This window comes from Lithobates pipiens, unplaced genomic scaffold (genome assembly GCF_037356315.1).
Source record: "Lithobates pipiens isolate NorthernLeopardFrog02 unplaced genomic scaffold, aLitPip1_a1.2 Scaffold_3, whole genome shotgun sequence".
NCBI classification, from domain to species: domain Eukaryota; kingdom Metazoa; phylum Chordata; class Amphibia; order Anura; family Ranidae; genus Lithobates; species Lithobates pipiens.
Window position 1 is genome coordinate 79544783 of NW_027507790.1, and position 23398 is coordinate 79568180.

At 44.9% G+C, this 23398-nt stretch overlaps 1 protein-coding gene across 3 annotated transcripts in view; it reads left to right on the forward strand.

Moving 5' to 3' along the window:
• KNTC1 (kinetochore associated 1) overlaps positions 1 to 23398 on the forward strand; it is a 389498-nt gene that overhangs the window by 350391 nt on the left and 15709 nt on the right. For all 3 annotated transcript variants that reach the window (XM_077461857.1, XM_077461860.1, XM_077461858.1), the window contains exons 61-62: positions 8530 to 8619; positions 20465 to 20610. In XM_077461857.1, the coding sequence (XP_077317983.1) occupies positions 8530 to 8619; positions 20465 to 20610 (236 nt within the window). The remainder of the gene's footprint in view (positions 1 to 8529; positions 8620 to 20464; positions 20611 to 23398) is intronic.

Sequence of the window (23398 nt, forward strand, 5' to 3'; positions counted from 1 at the left end):
GGAGGCTTTTAATATCCAGGCTATAGCAACCGGGTCACCTGCAGTTAGCGCGGTGCGCATGGACACCCTGGCGGTGGTCCTTGACTCCTATGTTGCTAAGATAGAGGCGGCACGTGGCAGGAAAGGTGCACTTAAGAGGCCCCTGCCCACCTCATCTGGGGAGAGCTCTGATGCAGACTCGGGGGCCCTGCTGTGGCTAGAGACCCCTGCTCTGACCTATCAGAAGTGGCTGATCAGGACCGTTCGGACAGTGAGGAGGATTCCCCGTCCGGGCGCGACAAGGAGCTTGTTGGAGCACTTATCACAGCTGTGCGTGATACCGTCAAGATTCAGGAGCCAGCAGATCCCTCTGCCTATGTACCGGTCCCTTTTGGGTCCCGCAAGCCAGCACGTTCACCTAAGGTGTTCCCGTATTTGATTTATTTTGACAAATTCATTAACAGGGAATGGGGTCGCCCGCTACGGACCTTTTTCGGTCCCCAAAAATTTGGCTGTGCATTACCCCTTTGAGGAAAGCCTTCTCAAAAAGTGGTCTGCTCCTCCGGTCGTGGACCCCCCAGTATCTATGTTAAATAAAGTAACCACGATACCCGTTGAGGGGATGCCTGCATTCAAGGATCCCACGGACAGGAAGGCCGAGGCAGTGGCTCGTTCCTTGTTTACGGTTGTGGGGTCAGCCGTGCGACCTGTACTGGCATCCGCACTGGTGTAGCGGACACTGACAGAGTGGGCAAAACTTTTGCACCGTGAATTGGGAGAGCAGAACGCCTCCCCTGTCTGCGTAGAGCTAGCAGACCAACTAGTGCATGGCCTTAAGTACGTTTGTGACGTGGCCCTGGATACTCTCCCCCTGTTATCCAAGGCTTCAGTGTCAGCTGTGGTGCTAAGGCGCCTCGTTTGGCTGAAATGCTGGTCTGCTGACCAGGCATCCAAGAAAGCCCTGACGGATCTTCCCTTCCTTGGCGACCGGCTCTTTGGAGCCTCGTTGGATGACATTATTAAAAATGCCACGGGTGGTAAGAGTACTCTACTCCCACAGGCCAGGAAGGCTAAAGAGCCAGGCCGCAGGCAAGGGCCCTCTTTTTCCGCTCACAAGCAGCTTTTTCGTCCGCCCGGTGCTTCGGCAAAACGCCCCCAGCCCGACAGGACGCCCACGGACGGTCAAAAGCGTCCCTGGAACCGCAAGCCTGCGAACAAAAGTGCTACCGCATGAAGGTTTGCCCCCAACCACGGGTCGTCTTTGGGAGTTTGTAGCCCGGTGGACCTCCCGGTTATCAGACCAATGGGTCTGCAATCTGATTTACACAGGCTACAAGAGTTTCTCTCTTGGCCGCCAAACAGATTCTTCCCCTCCAGCATACCTGTGTCCCCGGTTCGCCGGGAGGCCCTGTTAGGGGCGATGAGGAACTTGCTGAATCAGGGGGTGATTGTACCAGTTCCGGAATCGGAACGCTTCCAGGGGCTCTACTCAAATCTGTTTGTGGTTCCCAAGAAGGAAGGGGTACGTCCAATATTGGACCTAAAAGCCCTCAATCACTTTGTAAAAGTGCAGAGGTTCAGAATGGAATCAGTTCGCTCAGTAGTCGCTGCACTCCAAGGGGACTTCCTGGCGTCCTTGGACATTCAGGATGCCTACCTGCATATACCCATATGCCTTCGGCATCAAAAATTTCTGCGTTTGGCAGTCAGGGAAGCCCACTACCAATTTGCGGCTCTCCCTTTTGGCCTGGCATCAGCCCCCCGAGTCTTTACCAAAGTACTGGCTCCAGTGTTGGCGTTGTTGCGACAAAGCGGGCTCGCGATCGTGGGTTACCTAGACGATCTCCTCCTGAGGGCATCTTCTGCCTTAGAATTAGGGGAGGATGTGGGGATCACCATGCTCTGCGAGAATTTGGGTGGTTGTTGAACCTAAAGAAGTCGGTGATGGTACCGACCCAGCGTCTGGAGTACCTAGAGTTACTATTGGACTCCAGGGAAGCGAGAGTTTTTCTCCCTTCAGACAAGACTCTCAGATCAAACTACTGATGGAACCGCAAGTGGGCGTCGCTCCGCTATTGCATGCGAGTATTGGAGCTCATGGTAGCCTTCGAGGCAGTACCTTATGCCCAGTTCTACACCAGAGTCCTGCAGAGGGAGATCTTGACAAAATGGGACAACTCTCCGCTGTTCATGGATCCAGGTGAGTCAGCCAGTCAGGGACTCCCTGATCTGGTGGTTGAGGTCCCCAGTGATTCAGTCCGCAAAATCGTTCCTTCCTCTGAAATAGACTGGCGCCCTTAGTGATCACTGTCCATCCGGCTGGGGTGGAGTGATAGGGATTCAGTCGGCTCAGGGACTCTGGTCGGCGGAGGAATCCAAGTTGCCGATCAATCTGCTCGAATTGAGAGCGATCAGGCTGTGCCTCCATACATAGTCGATGAGTATTCAAGGGCGTCCAATCAGAATACAGTCAGACAACGCCACGGCTGGGGCGTACATAAATCACCAAGGAGGAACAAGAACCTCAGCCGCTGCTCGGGAGGTCGCTCACATACTTCGGTGGGCAGAGCCATTTACATCCCAGGGGTGGAAAATTGGCAGGCGGACTATCTAAGTCGTCAGATGCTGGACCCAGGAGAATGGGCATTACATCCGAAGATGTTCAGGCTGCTGTGCCTAAGGTGGGGCACACGATGTGGATCTATTGGCCTCCCGTCTCAATCGTAAGGTACCGAGATTCGTGTCCAGGACCAGAGATCCGTGGGCAGATGCGTTAGACGCGCTGGTGGCTCCGTGGGATCAGTACCAGCTGATCTATGCCTTTCCTCCACTAAAACTGTTGCCACGCCTGCTGCGCAGAGTGGAAGCCGAGGGGATCCCAGTGATCCTGGTTGCCCCGGATTGGCCTCAGCGGGCCTGGTACGCAGACCTGGTGCATCTGGTGGCAGACGCTCCCTAGCGACTGCCGTTGCGGAAGGACCTCCTATATCAAGGTCCAATCTTTCACCCTGCTTTACCATCGCTGGCTTTAACGGCATGGCTGTTGAAAGCCAGGTATTGAGGAACCAGGGTCTGTTGGACTCTTTGATCCCAACTATGTTGAGGGCGCGGAAATCTTCTTCCAGGAAGATATACGACTTCCAAGTACGATGGTATATCTCCATGTGTGAGGAGAAAGGGTGGCATCCGCGCTCTTTCTCTATATTCAGGATCCTGCTGTTTCTTCAGCGAGGTGTAGACCAGAAGTTGGCGTTGAGCACCATCAAGGGGCAAATTTCAGCTTTGGCTGTTTTTTTCCAGCGACCCCTGGCGTCTCACTCATTAGTGAGTACCGTTGTTCAGGGGGTGCGACATGTAGTCCCTCCAGTGCGTCCTCCGTTACCTCCGTGGGATTTGAACCTGGTGTTGGCGCTTCAGAAGCCGCCGTTTGAGAATATCAGGGAGATTCCCTTGTTGACCCTTTCACAGAAAGTGGTCTTTCTAGTGGCCATCACATCGGCCAAGAGGGTTTCGGAATTGGCTACCTTGTCCTGCAAAGCACCTTATCTGGTCATCCACAGGGATAAGGTGATGTTGCGTCCGCAACCGTCCTTTCTACCGAAGGTGGTTTTGGCTTTTCATATCAATGAGGACATTGTATTGCCATCGTTGTGTCCTAAGCCGAAGCACCCCAAGGAGCCCTTCATGCCATCGATGTGGTTAGGGCTCTAAAGGTGTACTTGTCTACCACAGCTCCCTTTCGGAAGTCAGACTCACTGTTTGTTTCGGTGGCTGATCTCATCGGCCACCATTTCCAGGTGGATCAGACAGATTGTAGTCCAAGCCTATGCCTTGAAGGGGCAGGTGCCCCCCTTTTCAGTCACGGGCCACTCTACAAGAGCAATAGGAATGTCTTGGGCCTTCTGACACCAAGCGTCTGTCGCTCAGGTGTGTAAGGTGGCGACCTGGTCGTCTGTCCATACGTTTATCAAGTTCTACAAGGTAGACGTCAGTGCATCGGCTGATGCTGGTTTTGGCCGCAAAGTTTTGAAGGCGGCCGTGTAGTTGCAATTGAGTTTTTTCCTCTTTTTTCGATAAAAACGCAGTACTGTTATTTTAATGCTCTGTTGCATTACCTCCGCACCGTTGCGGTCTTGGGGTTCGCTCCTGTGGAGTATACCCGGTTATATGGTGGAGTTTTTCCACATACTGCTGTTTTGTGTGGATTTAGTTTCACTAGTTCCCACTTGCCATGGTGGTTGAAGTTTTTATGCTGTTTTTTTCCACCCCTCGTTTGGCACTGCTTGGGGACGTCCTATTTAGTTACAGAGAGGAGCTGTGTCGGTCGGTGAATATAAGAGAATAGGATTTTTTGTACTCACCGTAAAATCCTTTTCTCTGTAATTCACCGACCAACCCAGCACCCACCCCTCCTTTCTTCTACGTTATACTGCTTGTTGAGGTACTGAAGCTGCTGGGAGCAGTGGGAAGGGTTGATGGTCCACCCCCCCAGGGGCGGAATTAAAGTTCTGTGTATTGTGTAACAATTTTGCCTAGTTTCTCCCGTTGGCAGGCTGTACAACCCATTTAGTTACAGAGAGGAGCCGGTGAGTACAAAAAAAATCCTATTTTTTTCCTATTCATGCATAGCTTATGTATTCTGAATGGGAAAATTTCTATGAAGAAATGGGGGGGGGGAGTTCAGCAATTGATGCTGCAATCACCTCAGTGAGCAGAGCTCAAATGTCCAGTGGATAATTCACTGATGTTAAAGGATCCCGCAAATTAAGGTTGGATCTTCCTTTTAAAGACGAGATGTCTTTTGTAGTTCTTGCTGCAATTGGTGTATCTCAGTCCATTAACCCTTTAACGTCTGCTCCATTTTGGTGGAGCACATTTTGAGTCTCGCTAATTCGCTGAAAAATGTGGACGTCTAAGGGTTAAGGAACAGTTTGTGGGATACTTGAAATTCTGCCTGATCACCAGGCCCTGCAATGGGCTGGTGTACCTAATGCACTGTCTCTCACAGATGCTATGAAAGACTAAAGGCATAGCGGTCTTAGCCTGTTAGAAGATCTACTTTTAATAGATCATTCAGTCTCAGGTCTAAAACCAGAGTCTGATCTCAGCCGTAAATATCTGAAATCTCTAGGTTGGATTCTCAACCTAGGGAGATTCTCCTTAAAACCATCAAGGAGATTACGGTACTCGGGTGCTGGTTATAGATACCATAAAGAAGAGGGTATTCTTACCCCAGACGAGAATCAGTTCCATTGTAGGATTAATTCAGCTTATCAGAACAAAGGAAAATTCCTTCATTTGGCTGTGAAGGAGATTTTTTGGGGTAATGGTGGCCTCCTTCAAGGCCATCCCTTACACGCAGTTTTACTCAGACTGCTTCAAGACACCATCCTGTCAGTCTGGAATAAAGAAGATTCAGGCCTTGTGTGTTTCCAATACACTTGGCTCCCGACATAAGTCAGAGCCTAAATTGGTGGTTGTTATCCAGAAAAAGGGAAAATCTTTATCCTGGAAGGTGTTAACAGACGCCAGCCTTCTAAACTGGGGAGCAGCCCTGGAAGAAGATTCTATCAAGGGGAGATGGTCCAGGTTAGAGGACCTTGCCTATCAACTTTTTTGGAAGTTTTAGGCAGTACATCTGGCCCTAGAATCTTGGCGGTCAGACTACGGGACTGTCTTGACAGGATTCAGTCTGACAAGGCCACGGCGGTGGCTTATATCGATCACCAGGGGAGGCACGAGAAGTCGTGCAGCCCCAAAAGAGGTGAATAATGTTCTAGCTTTGGCAGATTTTTCAGGTGTACTACTTGAGATGCCAACAATTCTTTCTGGGAGAATGATCTCTTCACCCTGCCATCTTCCTAGCAATAAGTCAGATGGGGTATTCTGGACATGGACCTATTCACGTCCAGATTTATTAACAAGGTCGACAACTTTATGTCTAACAAGGGGTCTGCTAGCAGGCAGAATAGACGCATTAGTCTTCCCAGGGGATCAGTTTTCACTGATCTATGCATTTCCTCCAGTTCTGCTACTTCTGTGCCTTCTCCGCGGGATTGAGTGGGAACTGAAGGAGGTGATTCTGGCGGACCCAGCGGGTCCCAGAAGATCTTAATTAACCAAGATCATAAAGATGGCAGTAGGAGACCTTTGGACTCTGCCATTATAGCCAGACTTTCTTGCACAAGGACCAGTATTTCATCCTACCTAACGGACAAAGTTTAACAGGTTTGGCTGTTGAATCCTACTCTATAAAAGATTGTGGGTGATCTTCTTTGGTAGTGTCTACTTTGACTAATGCTAGGAAGCCAGCTTCCAGAATTCACTTACTTTGAAGTCTGCAAGGCATAGGTTTCTTGGTGTGGATCCGGGGGTTGGCACCCCAGGAAGTATATCAATAGGCAGGCTTCCTGATTCCTGCATATGGGATCTGAAATGAAGCTGGCCTAGACGTCTATCAAAAGCCAGATCCAGGCCTTGTCTGTGTTTTTTTTTTTTTTTTTTTTTTTCCTATGGCCTCTTGCTTCCCACTCTTGGTGCAGAGCTTATTCAGGGGGTAACACGGTTTATTCCCCCTATCAAGGCACCTCTAAATTCTTGGGATTTAAAATTGGTCTTATCGGCTTTGCTGACTCAGCCGTTTAAACCTTATGAGAAATTCCCTTGGTTCTTTGACAAGAAAGATAATCTTTTCTACTTGCCATTTCTTCTGCTAGAAGAGTATCAGAACTAATGGCTCTGTCTTGTAAGAGCCACATTTCATAATGCATAAGGATGAGGTGGTTTTATGTCCTCATCCTGAATTCTTACCAAACGTGGTAACAGGTTTTCATTTAAACCAAGATATTATTTTTCCTTCTTTCTCCCCAGAGCCTTAATCTGGGGAAGAGAAAGCACTACATTCTCTTGATGTAGTAAGAGCGATCAGTCTATTCAAAAGCGACCGCTCAGATTTGCAAAACACAGGTTTTGTTTGTACTACCAGAGGGTCCAATATGTGGACAGGCAGCGTCAAGATCCACTATTTTCCAAATTGATTTGTTAAGTGATTGTTCAAGCTTCAGCTTAAAGAAGAAAATTCTTCCTTCTCATATTAAGAGCACACTCATCCAGGATGATTAGTGTCTCTTGGGCGGTGCATCATCGGGCCTCTATGGCTCAGATCTGTAAGACCGCGACTTGGTCTTTGGTTCATACGTTATCCGATTTTATCAAATTGATATTAAAGGTCATGAGGATATTGCCTTTGGGCCCAGCATATACTGCAGTATGCACCCTCTGGCTTCCTGTTTTTTGTTCTGTCCCCCCCCCTTCAGTGTTGCCATTGCTATGGGACATCCCATATAGTTATTACTATGGCTCTGTGTCCCCTGATGTAAGAACAGAAAATAGGATTTTTAAAACAGTTTAGCTGTAAAATCCTTTTCTTTGATGTACATCAGGGGACAGAGAGGTCCCTCCCTTCTTATACACTTCTACTGCTTGGCTACAAAACTGAGGACTCCCAGCAATGGGAGGGGTTATATGGGGGAAGTACACGCCTTAAGGGGCGTGTCAGGGTCCAGCACCTGATGGTCCAATATAACTCGTATAGTTATTACTATGGCCCTGTGTCCCCTGATGTACATCAAATAAAAGGATATTACAGATAAGCTGTTTTAAAAATCCTATTTTTTTGCGCTATAAACAACAACAAAAACAATCTTCAATAAAAAAAATATATATTTTTTACATTCTGCTATAAAGTATTCCCAATAAAAAAATGTAAAAAATATAATTTCATTAATTTAGGCCAATATGTGTTCTGCTACATATTTTTGGTAAAAAAATTAATTCCAATATGCGTATATTGATTTGTTTACCCAAAAGTTAGTGTCTACCATCTATGGGATATATTTAGGGACTTTTTTTTTTTATTATTTCTTTATTGTTTTTACTAGTAATGGTGGCAATCAGTGATTTTTAGCAGGGCTGCCACATTGCGACAGACAAATTGAACACTAATTTGAGGACCAGTGACACCAATACTGTGATAAAAAAAAAAATGTTCTGTCACGGTATAAACTACACTGGCAGAGAAGAGGTTAACACCAGGGGGACAGATACACTGGAGGAAAAGAGATTGTGTTTCAGCTTAGCTGAAACACAAGATCTCTTTTGCTCCCTGACAGATCAGTGGTTTGCCTTGCTTACATAGGCACACCACTTCTCCGTCCCGCCACAAAACCATCTACGGCCGCCGGACCCCGTGATTGTCTTCCGCTGTGTCCTATCCTAGTGGGGGCAGCACTACAGCAGCATGCCTGCCACCTACGTTGCATTCACAAAGTCATGTACAGTTACATGATTTTGCTCAGCGGGGCCACCCTTCTGCAGTATATATGTGGTGGGCAGTCTGGAAGCGGTTAAGGACTTAGCCAGTAGTAAATTACAAAATGCAGACTTTAGACCCATCACATCAATGTATTCTGGAAATGCTATATTTGATGTTTAGTTAGTACGAAGTATATTTGCATTTATGTTTTTTTTTTTGTTATTTTTTTGTGCCAGGGTTTTCTTAATGCTTGCAATCCAGAAACTGTTTTGCTTCAAGTAGCAGACTGCATGAACACTGGGGAAGTGGCAGGTATTGCATCACAGGTGGGTCATATAAGATGTTGGCTTTTTTGTAATTTTTCTTTATTTTATTAATTTTCTTTTGCTTTATCAATAAAATATTATGTCAGCAATCTGAATTGATTATGGTATACAAGTAAGGTCACATTTACATGGGCACATTATAGTATACACCCATGCGATGCTCTTGCTTCATTCATGTCAGTTGGGACGCAGCGGCTGCTGGATAGCGCTGCTGCTCCCAGCTTGACAGCCATGTAAGTGTGGGCGTATGTGAGGGCTGTGCGCCCACACTTGGATGAATATGAACAAGGCCTAAACCAAAATGTGTGTATAAAATCTATATTTCCCTGTTGTTGCCTCACAGGGCATGTTCATATCCATACAATAGGTTATGCAGCCACCTTCAGGTGATTGGACATTTGGCAAAAAAAGACCGTAACCCCCCCTTCCTAGTTAGACACAACCTCAATTTTTTGATAGTCATATATGGGCAATCTCTGCATAATTACATTTTTCCCAAGCTAGTATTGTTCAAATATTCACTTTTGGGAACATGAGGCTGTATCTATACCGTTCTGTTGCCTTACAGCCCTAGGGACAAGAATAGTGATACCCCGACCCTGCAATGGACGTGTGGGGATGGTCAGTAATGTTACCGGAAAGGAAGTAGAGGAGGCTGAACAGTTCTTTCCCAAGTCATCCTCCAGAACAGTCACATGAGAGATGGGCTCCACTTCCTGCAGGAAACACAAGCACACATAAGTTTAAAAAGGCCGCCTTAGGCTACCCCTTCAGTTCTTGTGTTTCCTGCGTCCTGCAAACATCAGCACTGGAGCACATGTACACCCCTAGCCACTACCTTCCCAGCAAGGGGTTGAGGGGCAGAAAAAATGCTGCTCAACCCCAATGTTTTACTGGCCCCAAACTGCCTGCACAGGGATGCACAGAACACCTGTGCATTCCCATAAGAGTAACACGGCCCTCACACGGGGTATGCATTGTTACAACCTGTGTCAACAAGACCTTCTAGAACAGCCAGCCACAGTGTTCCTGATCACAACAACCCTAGTGACAATGTTTACCAGACCAGTGCAGCCAGCAACAGTGTCCCAGATCTCTGCCAGATCAGTAGTACAGTGTCACCAGATCCAGTCCAGCCATCAAAAGCATTCCTACTCACCCTCACACCAGTACAGTGTTGCCTCTGCCTGTACTTACCCTGGCCTGGTTATTGACCACATTTCTACCCGTTGCCTGGACCGATACTTTGTTTATTGACCATGTTGCTGCCTGCCCCCTGAACTTGATCCATCTGCACATCCTGCTGACTGCAAGACACCGGTCCCAGCCTTCCCCTGTGGACAGCTGCGCTCCTGGAACCATAGGAAATTATCTGTTGTTCCTTTTTCCAGCCTCCTGCACTTCCTGACCGGTGAACATGGCATTCCTGGGTTTAACTACGTACCAGTAGGCTAGACTTGTTTGGCTTATAGGAATGGGGGCTACTATGGATGACTTTACACTAAACTATAATCCCTGACCACTCATACAGAGATGTCCATTACAGTACATTGGTTTCTATGTATTGTTGATTTCTCTTATATTCACGGACCGACACAGCTCCTCTCTTAGCCATTGGGTTGTTTGTCCTATTACTAGGAGATACTAGGCATTAGTTGTAACACAACACATAGAACTTAGTCCTGTGATCTGCTATCAACAGCCAGCTGGGTGACAAGCTGGATACCCTTATCCTTGTAGTCTCCCCAGTCCGGCCACCGAGCGTGCGCAGACCAGAGCTCCGCACTGGGTCGGCCACGATGAAACCTCAGCTCCAGAGGTGGTCGTGAGCTTTTATTCTCTGGGGCACACATATAACCGGGCTACTGATGTCTGCGTCACAGTGGGCCGAGGCCAGCAGCCACCCTGTACTGATCAGTGAGTGGGTCTGTAATGGAATGTCTCCCACTTCTTCAGGACTGATAAATGCAGCTCTCTCTGCCTCGGTGGGGCTGAGCAGCTGGGCATTCCCTGGGAGGTCGATTCGGGGGTCCCTCTCTTCTCTCCCTGTCCCTATCTTCCCCCCCCCCCCCCTCCCTGGGGGGGATGCTGCATGTGGCTGCTGAGCGGTGTGTGTGTGCCTATACAGGGGCTCTCTGGTGAGCTCTCACCTGAGATGGGGGGCTGTGCTGCCTAGCGGTGTCTTGGGTCCTGTGTTTCATGCCCCTGGAAGGTGCCTGTGAGGGTTTGCTGATGTCTTGTACAGCGCTGTGTTCTCTGCCATAGTTTTTCTTTCTGTACCTCATGGAGCTGCTGGCGGCCATTTTAGGTGTGGGCAAGGGCAGCATGCCTTCCTGGGCTTCAGCGGCCATTTTCCTAGTGATTTCCTATTCAGGACACTGGCGGACATTTTCTGGAAGCCTGAACACATTTTTTCAGTGTTCTCTAGCAGCAGCATGGCTCATATGCTCTCACAGCCATTTTCCCTGTGCTTTATGTCTTTGTACTGGACGCTGGGCGGCCAATTTATTGAAGCCTGAGCACATTTCAGAGCGGTTTGGCGCTAATTACAGAAGCTGCCACCGACACAGCATTTGTTTTCTCTGCACCTGGGAGCACACAGGGACTACAGGCAACACTTGAGGGACAGCGCAGAACTCCTCAGGGTGGTGAGTCCGGCAGAAAAGAGCCCCTCAGACAGCAAGGAGGGTGGGACTTTCACTGTCCTAAGTCCCCTTTGGGTGGCAGACAGGGTAGGGTCAGCATGGCTTCAGAAACTGGTGTTTCTTTCCCCAAAATCCAGACAATTGCAACCGGGTCACCTGCAGACTGCGTGGTGCCCATGGACACCCTGACGGCGGTCCTCAATTCGTTCGTTGCCAAGATGGAGGCGGTGCGTGGGAAGAAAGGTGCACTAAAGTAACCAAGATCCCACCCCGAGCAGATTCTATGTTACAGCCCTGCCAAGAGATTGGGAAAAGCTTCTGCAATGATGAGCCTGCTGCAGAATCTTATTCAATAAGAAGTGAATATCCAGGTCCCAAAAAGTCAGGAGAGCCGTGGCTTCTACTCCCATATTTCTTTATCGTACATCATAGGACACAGAGGCTTAAGTGTTTACTTAGTGGGTTATAGCTACCTTCAGGTGTTGACACTGGCACACCCAATACAGGAAGTTGACTCCCTTATATAACCCCTCCTCCTTCCAGGAGTATCTCAGTTTTTTTGCCAGTGTCTAAAGGTATTGGTACGAGTGAAGATGTGCTCTGCGGAGCTCCAGGAGGGATCCATGCTGGATTTAAAAAGCCTCCACAACCGGATCCATCCCGCCACTGCAGCTGCAGGATGGTACCCGGGCCTCGCATAGAAGAATGAGGTTTTGCCTGTAACGCTCCTCTTTGAGGGCTGGACCCTTGGAACCAGGACTCTTTTTGGTCTTGCTACATTACCTAAAGCTGTCCTGAGGTGTGCTATACATGGTCCAAAGGTGTGGAACCCTTATTAAAAGGGCCCCAGTCTTTGAAGGTTTAACCATGCTGCCCGTCGTGATGGGGGAAGTTTGGATCTGTCTGTTTACAGCAGTATCCTGCAGCGAGGAAAATGTAAGAGGAAAGCATAGGAACTGCAAAGTTTCTTTCAATTATATTGTAAAATGCCTTAAAAACTCCTCTAGAGGGAGTAATAGTGTATAGACCCTGTTTAAATCTGTGCTAATACAGCGTGTGTCTCAGCAGCTGGAGGGGGTGTCTTCTCTCCCCCTAAATGGGTAAACTGAGTGGATAGGGCTGCATGTTATGTTTAAACAAGCATAAATCTGATAAAAAAGGCTGTGTAAATCCCTTTCCTGCCTCCCGTCTGAGGTGACTCTTGCGAAGGCACAGGAAAGAACGTGGCGCATAAACAATCAGGCTCACACCTGAAAAGCTGATACTCTGGGAAACAGAGAGTGTCTATCAGAGCAGCTGAAGCAAGGCTGTGTCACAGGACACAGAAGCACTGGTGGCACGTGAGGAGTTTACACAGGCATTTGCAGTACAGGAAAAATAAATGTATTGTTTAGCATTAGATCATTCTATGCTACCACTGTTTTTCCTACTATTGTTGAAATAAATAGAACAGTTCTTTTTGTGCTTTGCACTATGGCTTCAAGGCTTACTACTAAGGCACCAAAACCACCCCCAGGTGCTGGGAACTCCAGACATGCCTCCACATTGTCATCCTCTCTGGAGATTCCGGACATGGCAAGCCAGGGTGAGTCATTGGAAGCAATTGGTGGTGCAACTGCTTCTCACACTTTCAGTCCTTGTATACATGACTGAAGATGCATTCTCCTCTGTCCTGCAGGGCTTAGAAAGAATATTAGCGGATTTAATCGCATCCTCCATTAACCACTTGACCACTGGGCACTTAAACACCATTAATAACCAGACCAATTTTCAGCTTTTGGTGCTCTCACATTTTGAATGACAATTACTCAGTCATGCAACACTGTACCCATATTAAATTTTTGTCCTTTTTTTCACACAAATAGAGCTTTCTTTTGGTGGTATTTAATCACCGCTGGGTTTTTTTTTTTGTGCTATAAAAGAAAAAAGACAGAAAATTCTGTAAAAAAAAAAAAAGAATTTTTCTTTGTTTCTGTTATAAAATTTAGCAGATTAGTAATTTTTCTTCATAAATTTTGGCCAAAATTTATACCACTACATATCTTTGGTAAAAATAAGTACAAATTGGTGTATATTATTAGGTCTTTGTGAAAGTTATAGAGTCCACAAGCTATAGTGCCAATATCTGAAAATTGATCACACCTGAAGTACTGATGGCCTATTTCAATTCTTGAGACCCTAACATGCCAGAAAAGTACAAATACCCCCCAAATTACCCCTTTTTTGAAAGAAGACATTCCAAGGTATTTAGTAAGAGGCATGATGAGTTTTTTGAAGTTGTAATTTTTTTCACAAAATTGTCATATTATCAGGTTATTTCTCACACACAGCATATGCATACCACAAATGACACCCCAAAACACATTCTGCTATTACTCCCGAGTATGGCGATACCACATGTGTGAGATTTTTACACAGTGTGGCCACATACAGAGGCCCAATGTGCACTGAGCGCCATCAGGCGTTCTGGAGCACCCAGGCCAATTCTGACATTTCTCTCCTACTTGTAAAAATCATAATTTATTTGCTAGAAAATTACATTATACACATTAAAACATTATATATATATTTTTTTTTTTTTTTAGCAAAGACCCTAGAGAATACAATGGTGGTTGTTGCAAATTTTTATCAAAATCCCTATAGGCGACGTTTTACATTTTTTTACTGGTTACATGTTTTGAGTTACAGAGGAGGTCTAGGGCTAGAATTATTGCTCTCACTCTAACGTTCACGGCGATACCTCACATGTGTGGTTTGAACACCGTTTTCATATGTGGGCGGGACTTGCGTATGCGTTCGCTTCTGCATGCGAGCACATGGGGACAGGGGCGCTTTAAATTTTTTTTTTTTTTTTTTTTTTTTTTATTGTTCATTTTACTTCATTTATTTTAGTTTGACATTTTTTTCCCCAAAAATACATTTTTGATCACTTTTATTCCTATTACAAGGAATTTAAACATTCCTTGTAATAGGAATATGGTATGACAGGTCCTCTTTACAGTGAGATATTAGGTCAATAAGACCCCGCATCTCACCTCTAGGCTGGGAAGCCTGAAATATATATATATTTTTTTTAAATAATAAAAAAAAAAAAAAAAAAAAAAGATTCTGGCTTTGATCGTATTGGCGAGTTGGTAGAAGCACCGGAGGGCGGCAAGGGGGGCATCTATGGCTGGGTATTGAAGGGTATCACTGAGTATGGCTGGGTATTGCAGGGTATCTCCAAGTATGGCAATTTATGGCAGAATATTGGCAGGGTATTGCAGAGTGTTGGCGGCAGGACAGGACTTAGGGTGGTGGGGGCCCCTGGGCCTGTGTCACCTTCTATACATTACCGTATTTATCGGCGCATAACACGCACCCCAAGTTTAGGAGGGAAGTTTAAGGAAAAAGCTTTCATTTAAATGCCCATCAATGCAGCCTTATCAGTGTACATCTGCAGCCTTGCCCATCCATCTGCAGCCTCTGTATTGACAGGGTATTGGAGAGTATTGGCTGGGTATTGAGGGGTTAATTGTCGGTGAAAAGCGATGTGGGCACTGCAGATGCAGCCCACAGCGCTGCTGACACCGATCTCTTCTCCCTCCGCTGTACCAATCGGTACAGAGAGGGGAGGGAGGAATGACGCCGGTTTGTTTACAGGTTATCACTCCATCATTTGACGAAGCGATCATGTAGTAAACGGCCGCGAAGAGCAGCCATTTACTTTGATCCGTGACGCAGTACCCGGCGGTCACGGATGCTCTCGGGGGCGCGCGAGAGCAGAATTCTGGGAGGCCGTTTATTAACTTTCAACTCACTTTCATGCTACCCCTAATGGAGTCAGTTGAAAGTCTGGTTTCTTCTTTGGGTTCCTTGAAACCTTCACAACCAGTGCATGCGTTTCCAGTCCACACATTACTAGAGAAGCTTATTTATACCGAATGGGATAAGCATTTTCTCCCTCCAAAGAGATTCTCAGCTCTCTATCCTATGGAGGAAAAATTTCATCAAAAAATGGAAAGTTCCAGCATAGATACTGCAATTTCCAGTGTAAATACAAGTTTAACTTGTCCAGTGGACAATGCACCAATACTAAAGGATCCAACAGATAAAAAGTTAGAATTCCTGTTAAAATCCTTTTTCTTTAGCAGGTACTGTTGCTCAGCCTGCAGTTGCAGCTATAGGCATGTTTTAGTCCTTAAAAGACCATTTCACAGAGGCCCTTAACAATCTCCCTGCACAAAAGGCCAGTGAGTAGGGATAAGCTCCATCGTGTTTGCATACTCCATGTGCAGAGCCCGCCAGGAAGTCGGCGCTGCGCTAATTACAGGCAGTAAGACATTGCCCCGATGCGCGGCTGCAGAGATCGGGGAATGTCTCACTGCCTGTGATTAGCACTGCGCCGCAAACAAGCCTGAGCTTGTTCTTACCAGCGAGTTGGCCGATTTACCAAAAGAATTATGTTTTGCCATAGATGCTATAAAGGATTCTATTCACCAGGCATCTCGCCTTGCACTTGTGCTAGTACACATGCGTAGGACCCTTTGGCTAAAGGGTTGGTTTGGAAGCACCCTGCAAAAACCTACTGTCTAGTTTCCCATTTCATGGGGAGCAACTATTTGGCGATGATTTGATTTGGATAAATACATCCAGACAATTTCCAGTGGAAAAACTACTTTTTCCAGTTTAAAGAAAATATAAACGTTCTTGATTTAAACGGACTTTCTCTCCTGCGCCAAGCGCATATGCCTCTATACAGTGGCGACGGCTTCAGCCTCAGATTCCAGAGGAAAATCGCAGGGTCAGGCCCAGGCTCAAAGGAAGACCTGGAGCCACAAGAATGCCAAGACCTGTTCATGAAGAGACATCTCCCCTCGCCAAGGTGGGGGGAATACTTCTGCATTCCACAGAAGTCTGGCAGAGGGAAACTCGGGACAGATGGGCTCTCTCCACAGTGACTCTAGGATACAAACTAGAGTTTCAGGAGTTTTCACCATCTCACTTTCTGAGATCAAGCATTTCCAAGGATCCAGGGAAAAAGACAATCCCTGTTTCAAGCGTTAGACCGATTATTGGCTCAAGGTATAATTGTACAGATCCCCACAGAAGAACAAGGTTTAGGTTTCTATTCAAACCTGTTTACGGTACCAAAACCGAATGGAGATGTCAGGCCCATTCTGGATCTAAAAAAATCTTGAAAAAAAAAAGTCGATCAGGTCAGTGGTCTCCATCCTACAGGGCAAAGAACTTCTGGTGTCCATCGACATCAGGGACACATATCTGCATGTCCCTATGTTTCCCACTCACCAAAGGTTTCTGCGATTTGAAGTGGAACAGCAGCACTTTCAGTTTGCAGCCTTACCCTTTGGGCTAGCCACAGAACCATAGGTATACACAAAAATACTGGCCGCCACCTCTAGCCAGGTTGAGGACACAGGGCATAATTGTGTTGGCGTACCTAGACGCTCTATTGTTAATAGACCAGTCAGTGACTCGTTTAAAGCAAAGCTTATGCATTACAACCAGTTACCTGGAAAGTCTCGGTTAGATCCTCAACCTAGAGAAGTCTTCCTTAAAACCAGTAAGAAGACTGGATTACTTAGGCCTGATCATAGATACAGCCCAAAAAAGGGTGTTCTTGCCTCCAGCAAAGATCAGCTCCATACAAAAGCTGGTACGGATGGTCAGGTCAGAAGCAAATTCTTCAATTCGCCTTTGCATGAGGTTGTTAGGAAAGATGGTAGCTTCATTCAAAGCAGTCCCCTATGCCCAGTTTCATTCAAGACTGTTGTAAAACAGAATCCTCTCTGCTTGGAACAAGACGAGCGAAGCTTTGGACTTGCCAATGCGGCTATACCTCAAAGCCTCAGTTGGTGGTTACGAAGCCAGAATTTGCTGAAGGGGAAATCCTTCAGACCAATCTGGAATGTAGTAACGACAGATGCCAGCCTCTCAGGCTGGGGAGCAGTACTAGAGGAGACTGTCCAGCGACGGTGGTCAAAACTCAAAAGACCCCTACCCATCAACATCCTAGAGATTCGGGCAGTGTATCTGGCTCTGAAAACCTGGACCTCCAGGTTAAATAGTTGCCCAGTCCAGATTCAATTTGACAATGCCAAGGCTGTGGCCTATATCAATCACCAAGGGGGCACCAAGAGTCTCTCAGCTCAGAGAGAGGTGAACCATATCCTAACTTGGGCAGAAAGGAATGTCCCATTCCTATCAGCAGTTTTTATTCCGGGAATAGAAAATTGGCAGGCAGACTATATAAGTCGCCAGCAGTTATTCCCAGGGAATTGTCTCTTCACCCCAAAGTGTTTCGGGCTGTTTGCCAAAGATGGGGAACTCTGGACATAGATCTTCTAGTGTCCAGATTCAACATGAAGTTAATCAACTTTGTGTCCAGAACAAGGGATCCACTCGCATACGGAACAGATACGCTGGTAACTCCGTGGGATCAGTTTTTACTGATCTACGCTTTTGCCCCTATTCAGTTGCTGCCTCGACTTTTTTGCAGGATCAAGCTGGAAAGAAATCCGGTAATTCTGGTAGCACCAGCATGGCCCAGAAGGTCATGGTACGCAGAGATCGTAAAGATGACAGTGGAGGGTCCTTGGCCTCTCCCACTAAGGCCAGACCTATCGCAGAAGCCGATATTCCATCCTACTTCACGAACGCTAAATTTAATGGCTTGGCTATTGAAACCCACATTCTGAAGAAACGTGGGCTTTCCAAGTCTGTTATCTCAACTTTAATCAATGCAAGGAAACCAGTTTCCAGAGGTGTATATTATAGAGTTTGGAAAGCTTATGTTTCCTGGTGTGAATCCAAAGGTTGGCACCCTCAGTTATAGGCAGAATCCTTCCCTTTCTACAATTGGGCGTAGAGGTGAAGCTGGCCCCAAGTACTATTAAAGGCCAAGTCTCAGCCTTATTGGTTTTATTTCAAAGACCGCTTGCTACGCCTTCTTTAGTCCTGGGTTTTATGCAAGGGGTGATGTGCATTAATCTGCCAGTTAAATCACCTTTAACCCCATTGGGACATGAATTTAGTTTTGTCAGTGTTACAAAAACCGCCATTTGAACCATTACAGCATTTTCCCTTAGTCCTTCTGACTAGGAAGCTGATATTTTTGGTTGCTATCTCGCCAGCAAGAAGGGTTTCAGAATTGGCTGCTCTTTCTTGTAAAGAGCCATATTTGATTATTCATGAGGACAGAGTGGTGTTACACCCTCATCCAGGCTTTTTGCCAAAAGTGGTTTCAGGCTTCCATCTGAATGACCATATTGTCCTGCCATAGTTTTTCCCAAAACCATGTTCCAGGGAAGAAAAATCACTACATTGTCTTGATGTAGTGAGAGCAGTGAAAATATGTTTAAAGAAAACTGCTTAGATTCGTAAGACTGATGTCTTATTTATTCTGCCAGAAGGTCCTAAAAAAAGACATGCACAGTCGAAATCCACTGTTGCTAAGTGGATTCGGCAAGTTATAATTCAAACTTCTGATTTAAGGGGTAAGATTCCCCCTGTTCTAACCAGAGCGATTAGTGATTCTTGGGCAGTGCGTAACCAGGCTTCCTTTGCTCAGATCTGCAAGGCCGCAACTTGGTCTTCGGTCCATACATTCACAAAATTTTACCAAGTGGATGTAAGAAGGAATGAGGATATCGCCTTCGGGCGCAGTGTGCTGCAGGCAGCAGTATAAGTCCTCAAGGTCTGGGGGTGCCCTGCGGGTTGTGGCTCCCTCCCCTCAAATAGCATTGCTATGGGACGTCCCACTAAGTAAATACTTAAGGCTCTGTGTCCTATAACGTACAATAAAGAAAATAGGATTTTTATAACCGTTCACCTGTAAAATCCTTTTCTTGGAGTACATCATAGGACACAGAGGTCCCGCCGCTCTTCTTTTATGGGGTTTAAGTTTATTGCTTGGCTACAAAAACTGAAGTACTCCTGGAAAGAGGAGTCAACTTCCTGTATTGGGTTTGCCAATGTCAACACCTGAAGGTAGCTATAACCCACTAAGTAAATGCTTAAGGCTCTGTGTCCTATGATTTGCTCCAAGAAAAGGATTTTACTGGTAAACTGTTATAAAAATCCTATTTTTTAGATGATAATTTTCAGCAACTGCGTAATTGTCAGTTAACGCGAAGCAGTGCCGTATTGCAAAAAATGGCCTGGTCAGGAAGGGGGCAAATCCCTCCGGGACTGAAGTGGTTAATGTGAAATGTATGTTAGCTGTAGAACATTGTTTTTTTTTTTAGCACGTTGTTATGGGTAAAGTTCCGCTTTTAAAGTGTTACTAAACCCAGGACCCTGCATTTATTATATCTGGTCTCCCACAGTACACAGAACATGGAAATGCAATTAGTTTAGTAAATATAAACTGCTAAATACCATTTCTCATCAGCAGTATAATAGCAGTTTTGTGACTCCTATCAGTGTCTGGCTGAGCGTTGGTTAAAACTTGTAGGAGGAGTTTTCATTCTCCTCTGACTGTCCTATGAGGCTGCATGACCCTCTGTCTGCTGATTGGCCCTGTGCAGATCACATGCACCCCCCCCCCCCACACTAAGATACAAATCAAATATTGGGCATCCCCTGCAACAAAAATTAAATTTTTGATGAGATACTCTATAGGAAATCACATCTAAAAGGATACAGACCCTGCAATTTACCTTATTGGAGCCCTGCATGTGCAGCAGCTGATTGATAATTATGACACTACTTCCATTAGATTTACTTACAATATGGGGGGGTGGGGATTTTCTCAGAATAATAAAATCTGGTAATCTGACTGGCCAGCTACAGAACTTTTCTGTTCTGTCCCAGGGTTCCTCATGCCTTTCACAATCCTAGTCTTGCTCACATTTTGTCATGCTGTCTTGACTTTTAATTGTACACCATTCAGATTACTTGTTTTAAGTATTGTTAATATTGTCAGTTTGCATTTTGTTTATACTGTTTAAAGACTAAGGTTTTTCTTTACCAACATATACAGCCTCTGTTCTGCTGACCCCCCCCCCCTGTACACTGCCATGCTGACCCCTATACTCTCCCCTTCTGACCTCCCATCCTCTGCCCACATGACATTCTTTTTTTTTTACTGCTCCCCACATCAGACTGGCTAGATTCAGGCCCTGAGTACCGTGCATTAACTTAACATGTTTTCATTGGCATCCTATGCACAAATGTTTTGATGGTTTCTTGTGTTGCAGATAAAGGCTTTACTTTTGGACAGTGTGATTAAGAGAAAACAACTTGAAAAGTTTGTGAAAACAAAATGCTACAATGTGCTAAAAACGGAGGCAATTAATTCTAACCGAGTAAAAGACCTGGCAAATTATCTGCTGAACAGGAACTGGTAAGTTGCTGAATTACTGTAACATAAGATGCTGCCGGCATAACATCTCTCTTATAATAACATAAATATACATATTACTTGCCAAAAATGAATCTTCTTCAAAAGACTTAAAGCTGAATTCCAGGCAAACCGCCACATACAGAGTTTGAATACATATATGTGAACTGCTCTGCTTACCAAATGATGATTAATTCTAATCAGCCTACCTTGTGGTCCCAGCACCCCTGCCAGGTGCCGGGACCACAGCATAGCAAGTGCCCTGGTCTCCAGGGAAATTTAACAGTACGGCTTGGTTAGTGACTGGTACTTAGCATATTTGCACAGTGCACTTTCACAGAAGCATGTCAAGTCCAGATGAAGCCAAAAATGGTGGCAAAACATGTAGTGTTTACATGGGGAGCATTTCATGATTTTTGTTGGTGGAAACTGTGTAATATTAGTCTTAAATAGGGAAAGAGGCAGGATTGAGATTAGTAGCATGGGTAAAATGAGAGTAAAGAGGAAAGCGTAAAAGGAATGGAAGAGTTTGAGAAGAGAAAAGTAAGAGATTAGCTGTAAAGAATATCAAGCAAAGCAAAATTATGAGGGGAGAATGGGATTGAGTACGATATATAATTTAAGAGTGAGCATCGTTTACTTGAGAACTGCTAATGTTGTCTTAGATTGCACTGGTTCTCATTAGAGTGTTAAGAAGTGTGCAAATAAAGTAATACTTTGAGGTTGGTTTATTAATGGCAAATATACTGTGCACTGTAAGTGCATTTGCTCTAGATCTGAGCGGAAGCTCTGCTGATTTCTATCATCCAATTATGTGCAAGCACAAATGCTGTTTATGGCATGTGATTGAGTATTCTTTGCAAAGTGAAACTTTACCTCGTTTACTAAGCTCTGAAGCAGTGCACAGTATATTTTAATTTAGTAAATCAACCCCATAGAGCTGTAAAACTGATACAAAGAGAAATTGTATTACATTTTGAATAAAGTTCAATTATAATGGTGTAAGGTACTGAATGGAGGATGTCATGCCTGCGTCGTCCAATCCATGCACTGCTTCCTGAAATGCGCTCAATGTGCATGCATGAGATTCCAACCATTACTACAAAAAAGGGAAGAAGTTACATACAGTAAAGATGTGGGAAACCAGTAAACATGGCGCTGGCTTTGGAGGAGAAGCATAGAAATTAAGCATCAGTATCTTCAGTATCTTCTGACTTTGTCTTCCTTGGCAAAGGAATGATTTTTTTTTTTTTTGCTGGAGAAATTGCAGCTGAGGTAGAAGCAGGAAAGAAAGGGCAAACTGGTTTATTTTGAGCCATTTATTCTTTCATGTTTCCTGCTCTAGGTTATTTAGTAAATTGCCTCGCATCCTGAGGTTCTTTGTACTCCATAAGGTAGCCTCCTTAAAGCATGCTTCCTTCACTGATATTGAGTTCCTCTAATTATATCCTATAACTTTCCATACAATATTATACTATCAGGCACTGCCACCATACAGGAGCAAAGGAGATTACAGTATTGTATCCCCTCCAACAACTTGCCAATAATGATGGATTATATAATACCACCTTGAAAAAAGTTTAAAGTTCCATTCCTTTACCTGCGAATCTACAGAAGATGCACGTTAATTCTAATAATCTGTTTTTGGTACTTCAATATAGTCAGTTACAGCTCTTACTGCCATTTAAACAAAAATTGTGGATATTCGGGTTCTGTAGGAGAAACCAACAGTTTATAAATTAGAGAGACAGTGCATTGGATTATCAAATTCCAAGAGGTATTTAATGGATTAGGATCTTTCATTAAATGGAGTGCTTTTGATAAGGTCACAAAGTGTTACTTTTTGCCAGGGGTTGTAGAAAAAATTTATGAAATCACCACTGTTGGAAAATGTTTGTTTAATTGTGTAGAAGGAAAATAATTGCAGACTTGCTTTAAAACTTAATTTAATATTCCAACCTTCTGGCTTTAAGAAACCGTTTATAAAAGAAAGAAGGATGTGGTCAGTTGCAACTGCTTTTGCAAATCAAGCAAAGGAAAAAAATATTGAATCCCTAAATTCTGAGGAAAATATTATTGAATCACCATGTACTTTGCAGTTATAAAACAAAAATCTGCATCAGGTTACATCCTGAAAAATATAATCGTCACCAAGCATTCTTTCAGTTGATGGAATAAGAAAAATGTCCAAAATCTCAATATAAACTTGTGCATTTATTGAAGATTCAATGACTGTCATCTTCCCTTACCTTTAGCTGGCATGCAACCCCATATCATCTATGGTGGAAATTTGCATGTTTTCGTCAGGCAGCCATCTTCATACATTTAATTGGAACAGCACCAAACAAAAGTTCCAGCATCATCACCCTGCCCAATGCAGATTCATGATTCATCACTGAATATCACTTTCATCCAGTCATCCACAGTCCATGATTACTTTTTTTCAGCCCACTGTAACCTTGTTTTTAAGTGTTAATGGTGGTTTTCATTAGTACAAGTCAAATAGGAAGGTTGGTAAAGGGAAGCTCGCTGATGGACCAAGGAAGACATCAAACCGTCAAGTTAGAAAACTTAAAGCAATATACCTTAGAAACAAAATGCAAAACAAATGAGGAACAAATGGTCAGAAAATGAAGTCGATCTCTGTGACCAAACTGTAAAACATTGGCTAAAGGAAATGGGATTTACAGTACATACAGAAAAGCCAAACGAAAACCATCATTAACGCCTCAATCAAAAAAAACAAGGTTACCGTGGTCTAAAGAAAAGCAATCGTGGACTGTGGATGAAA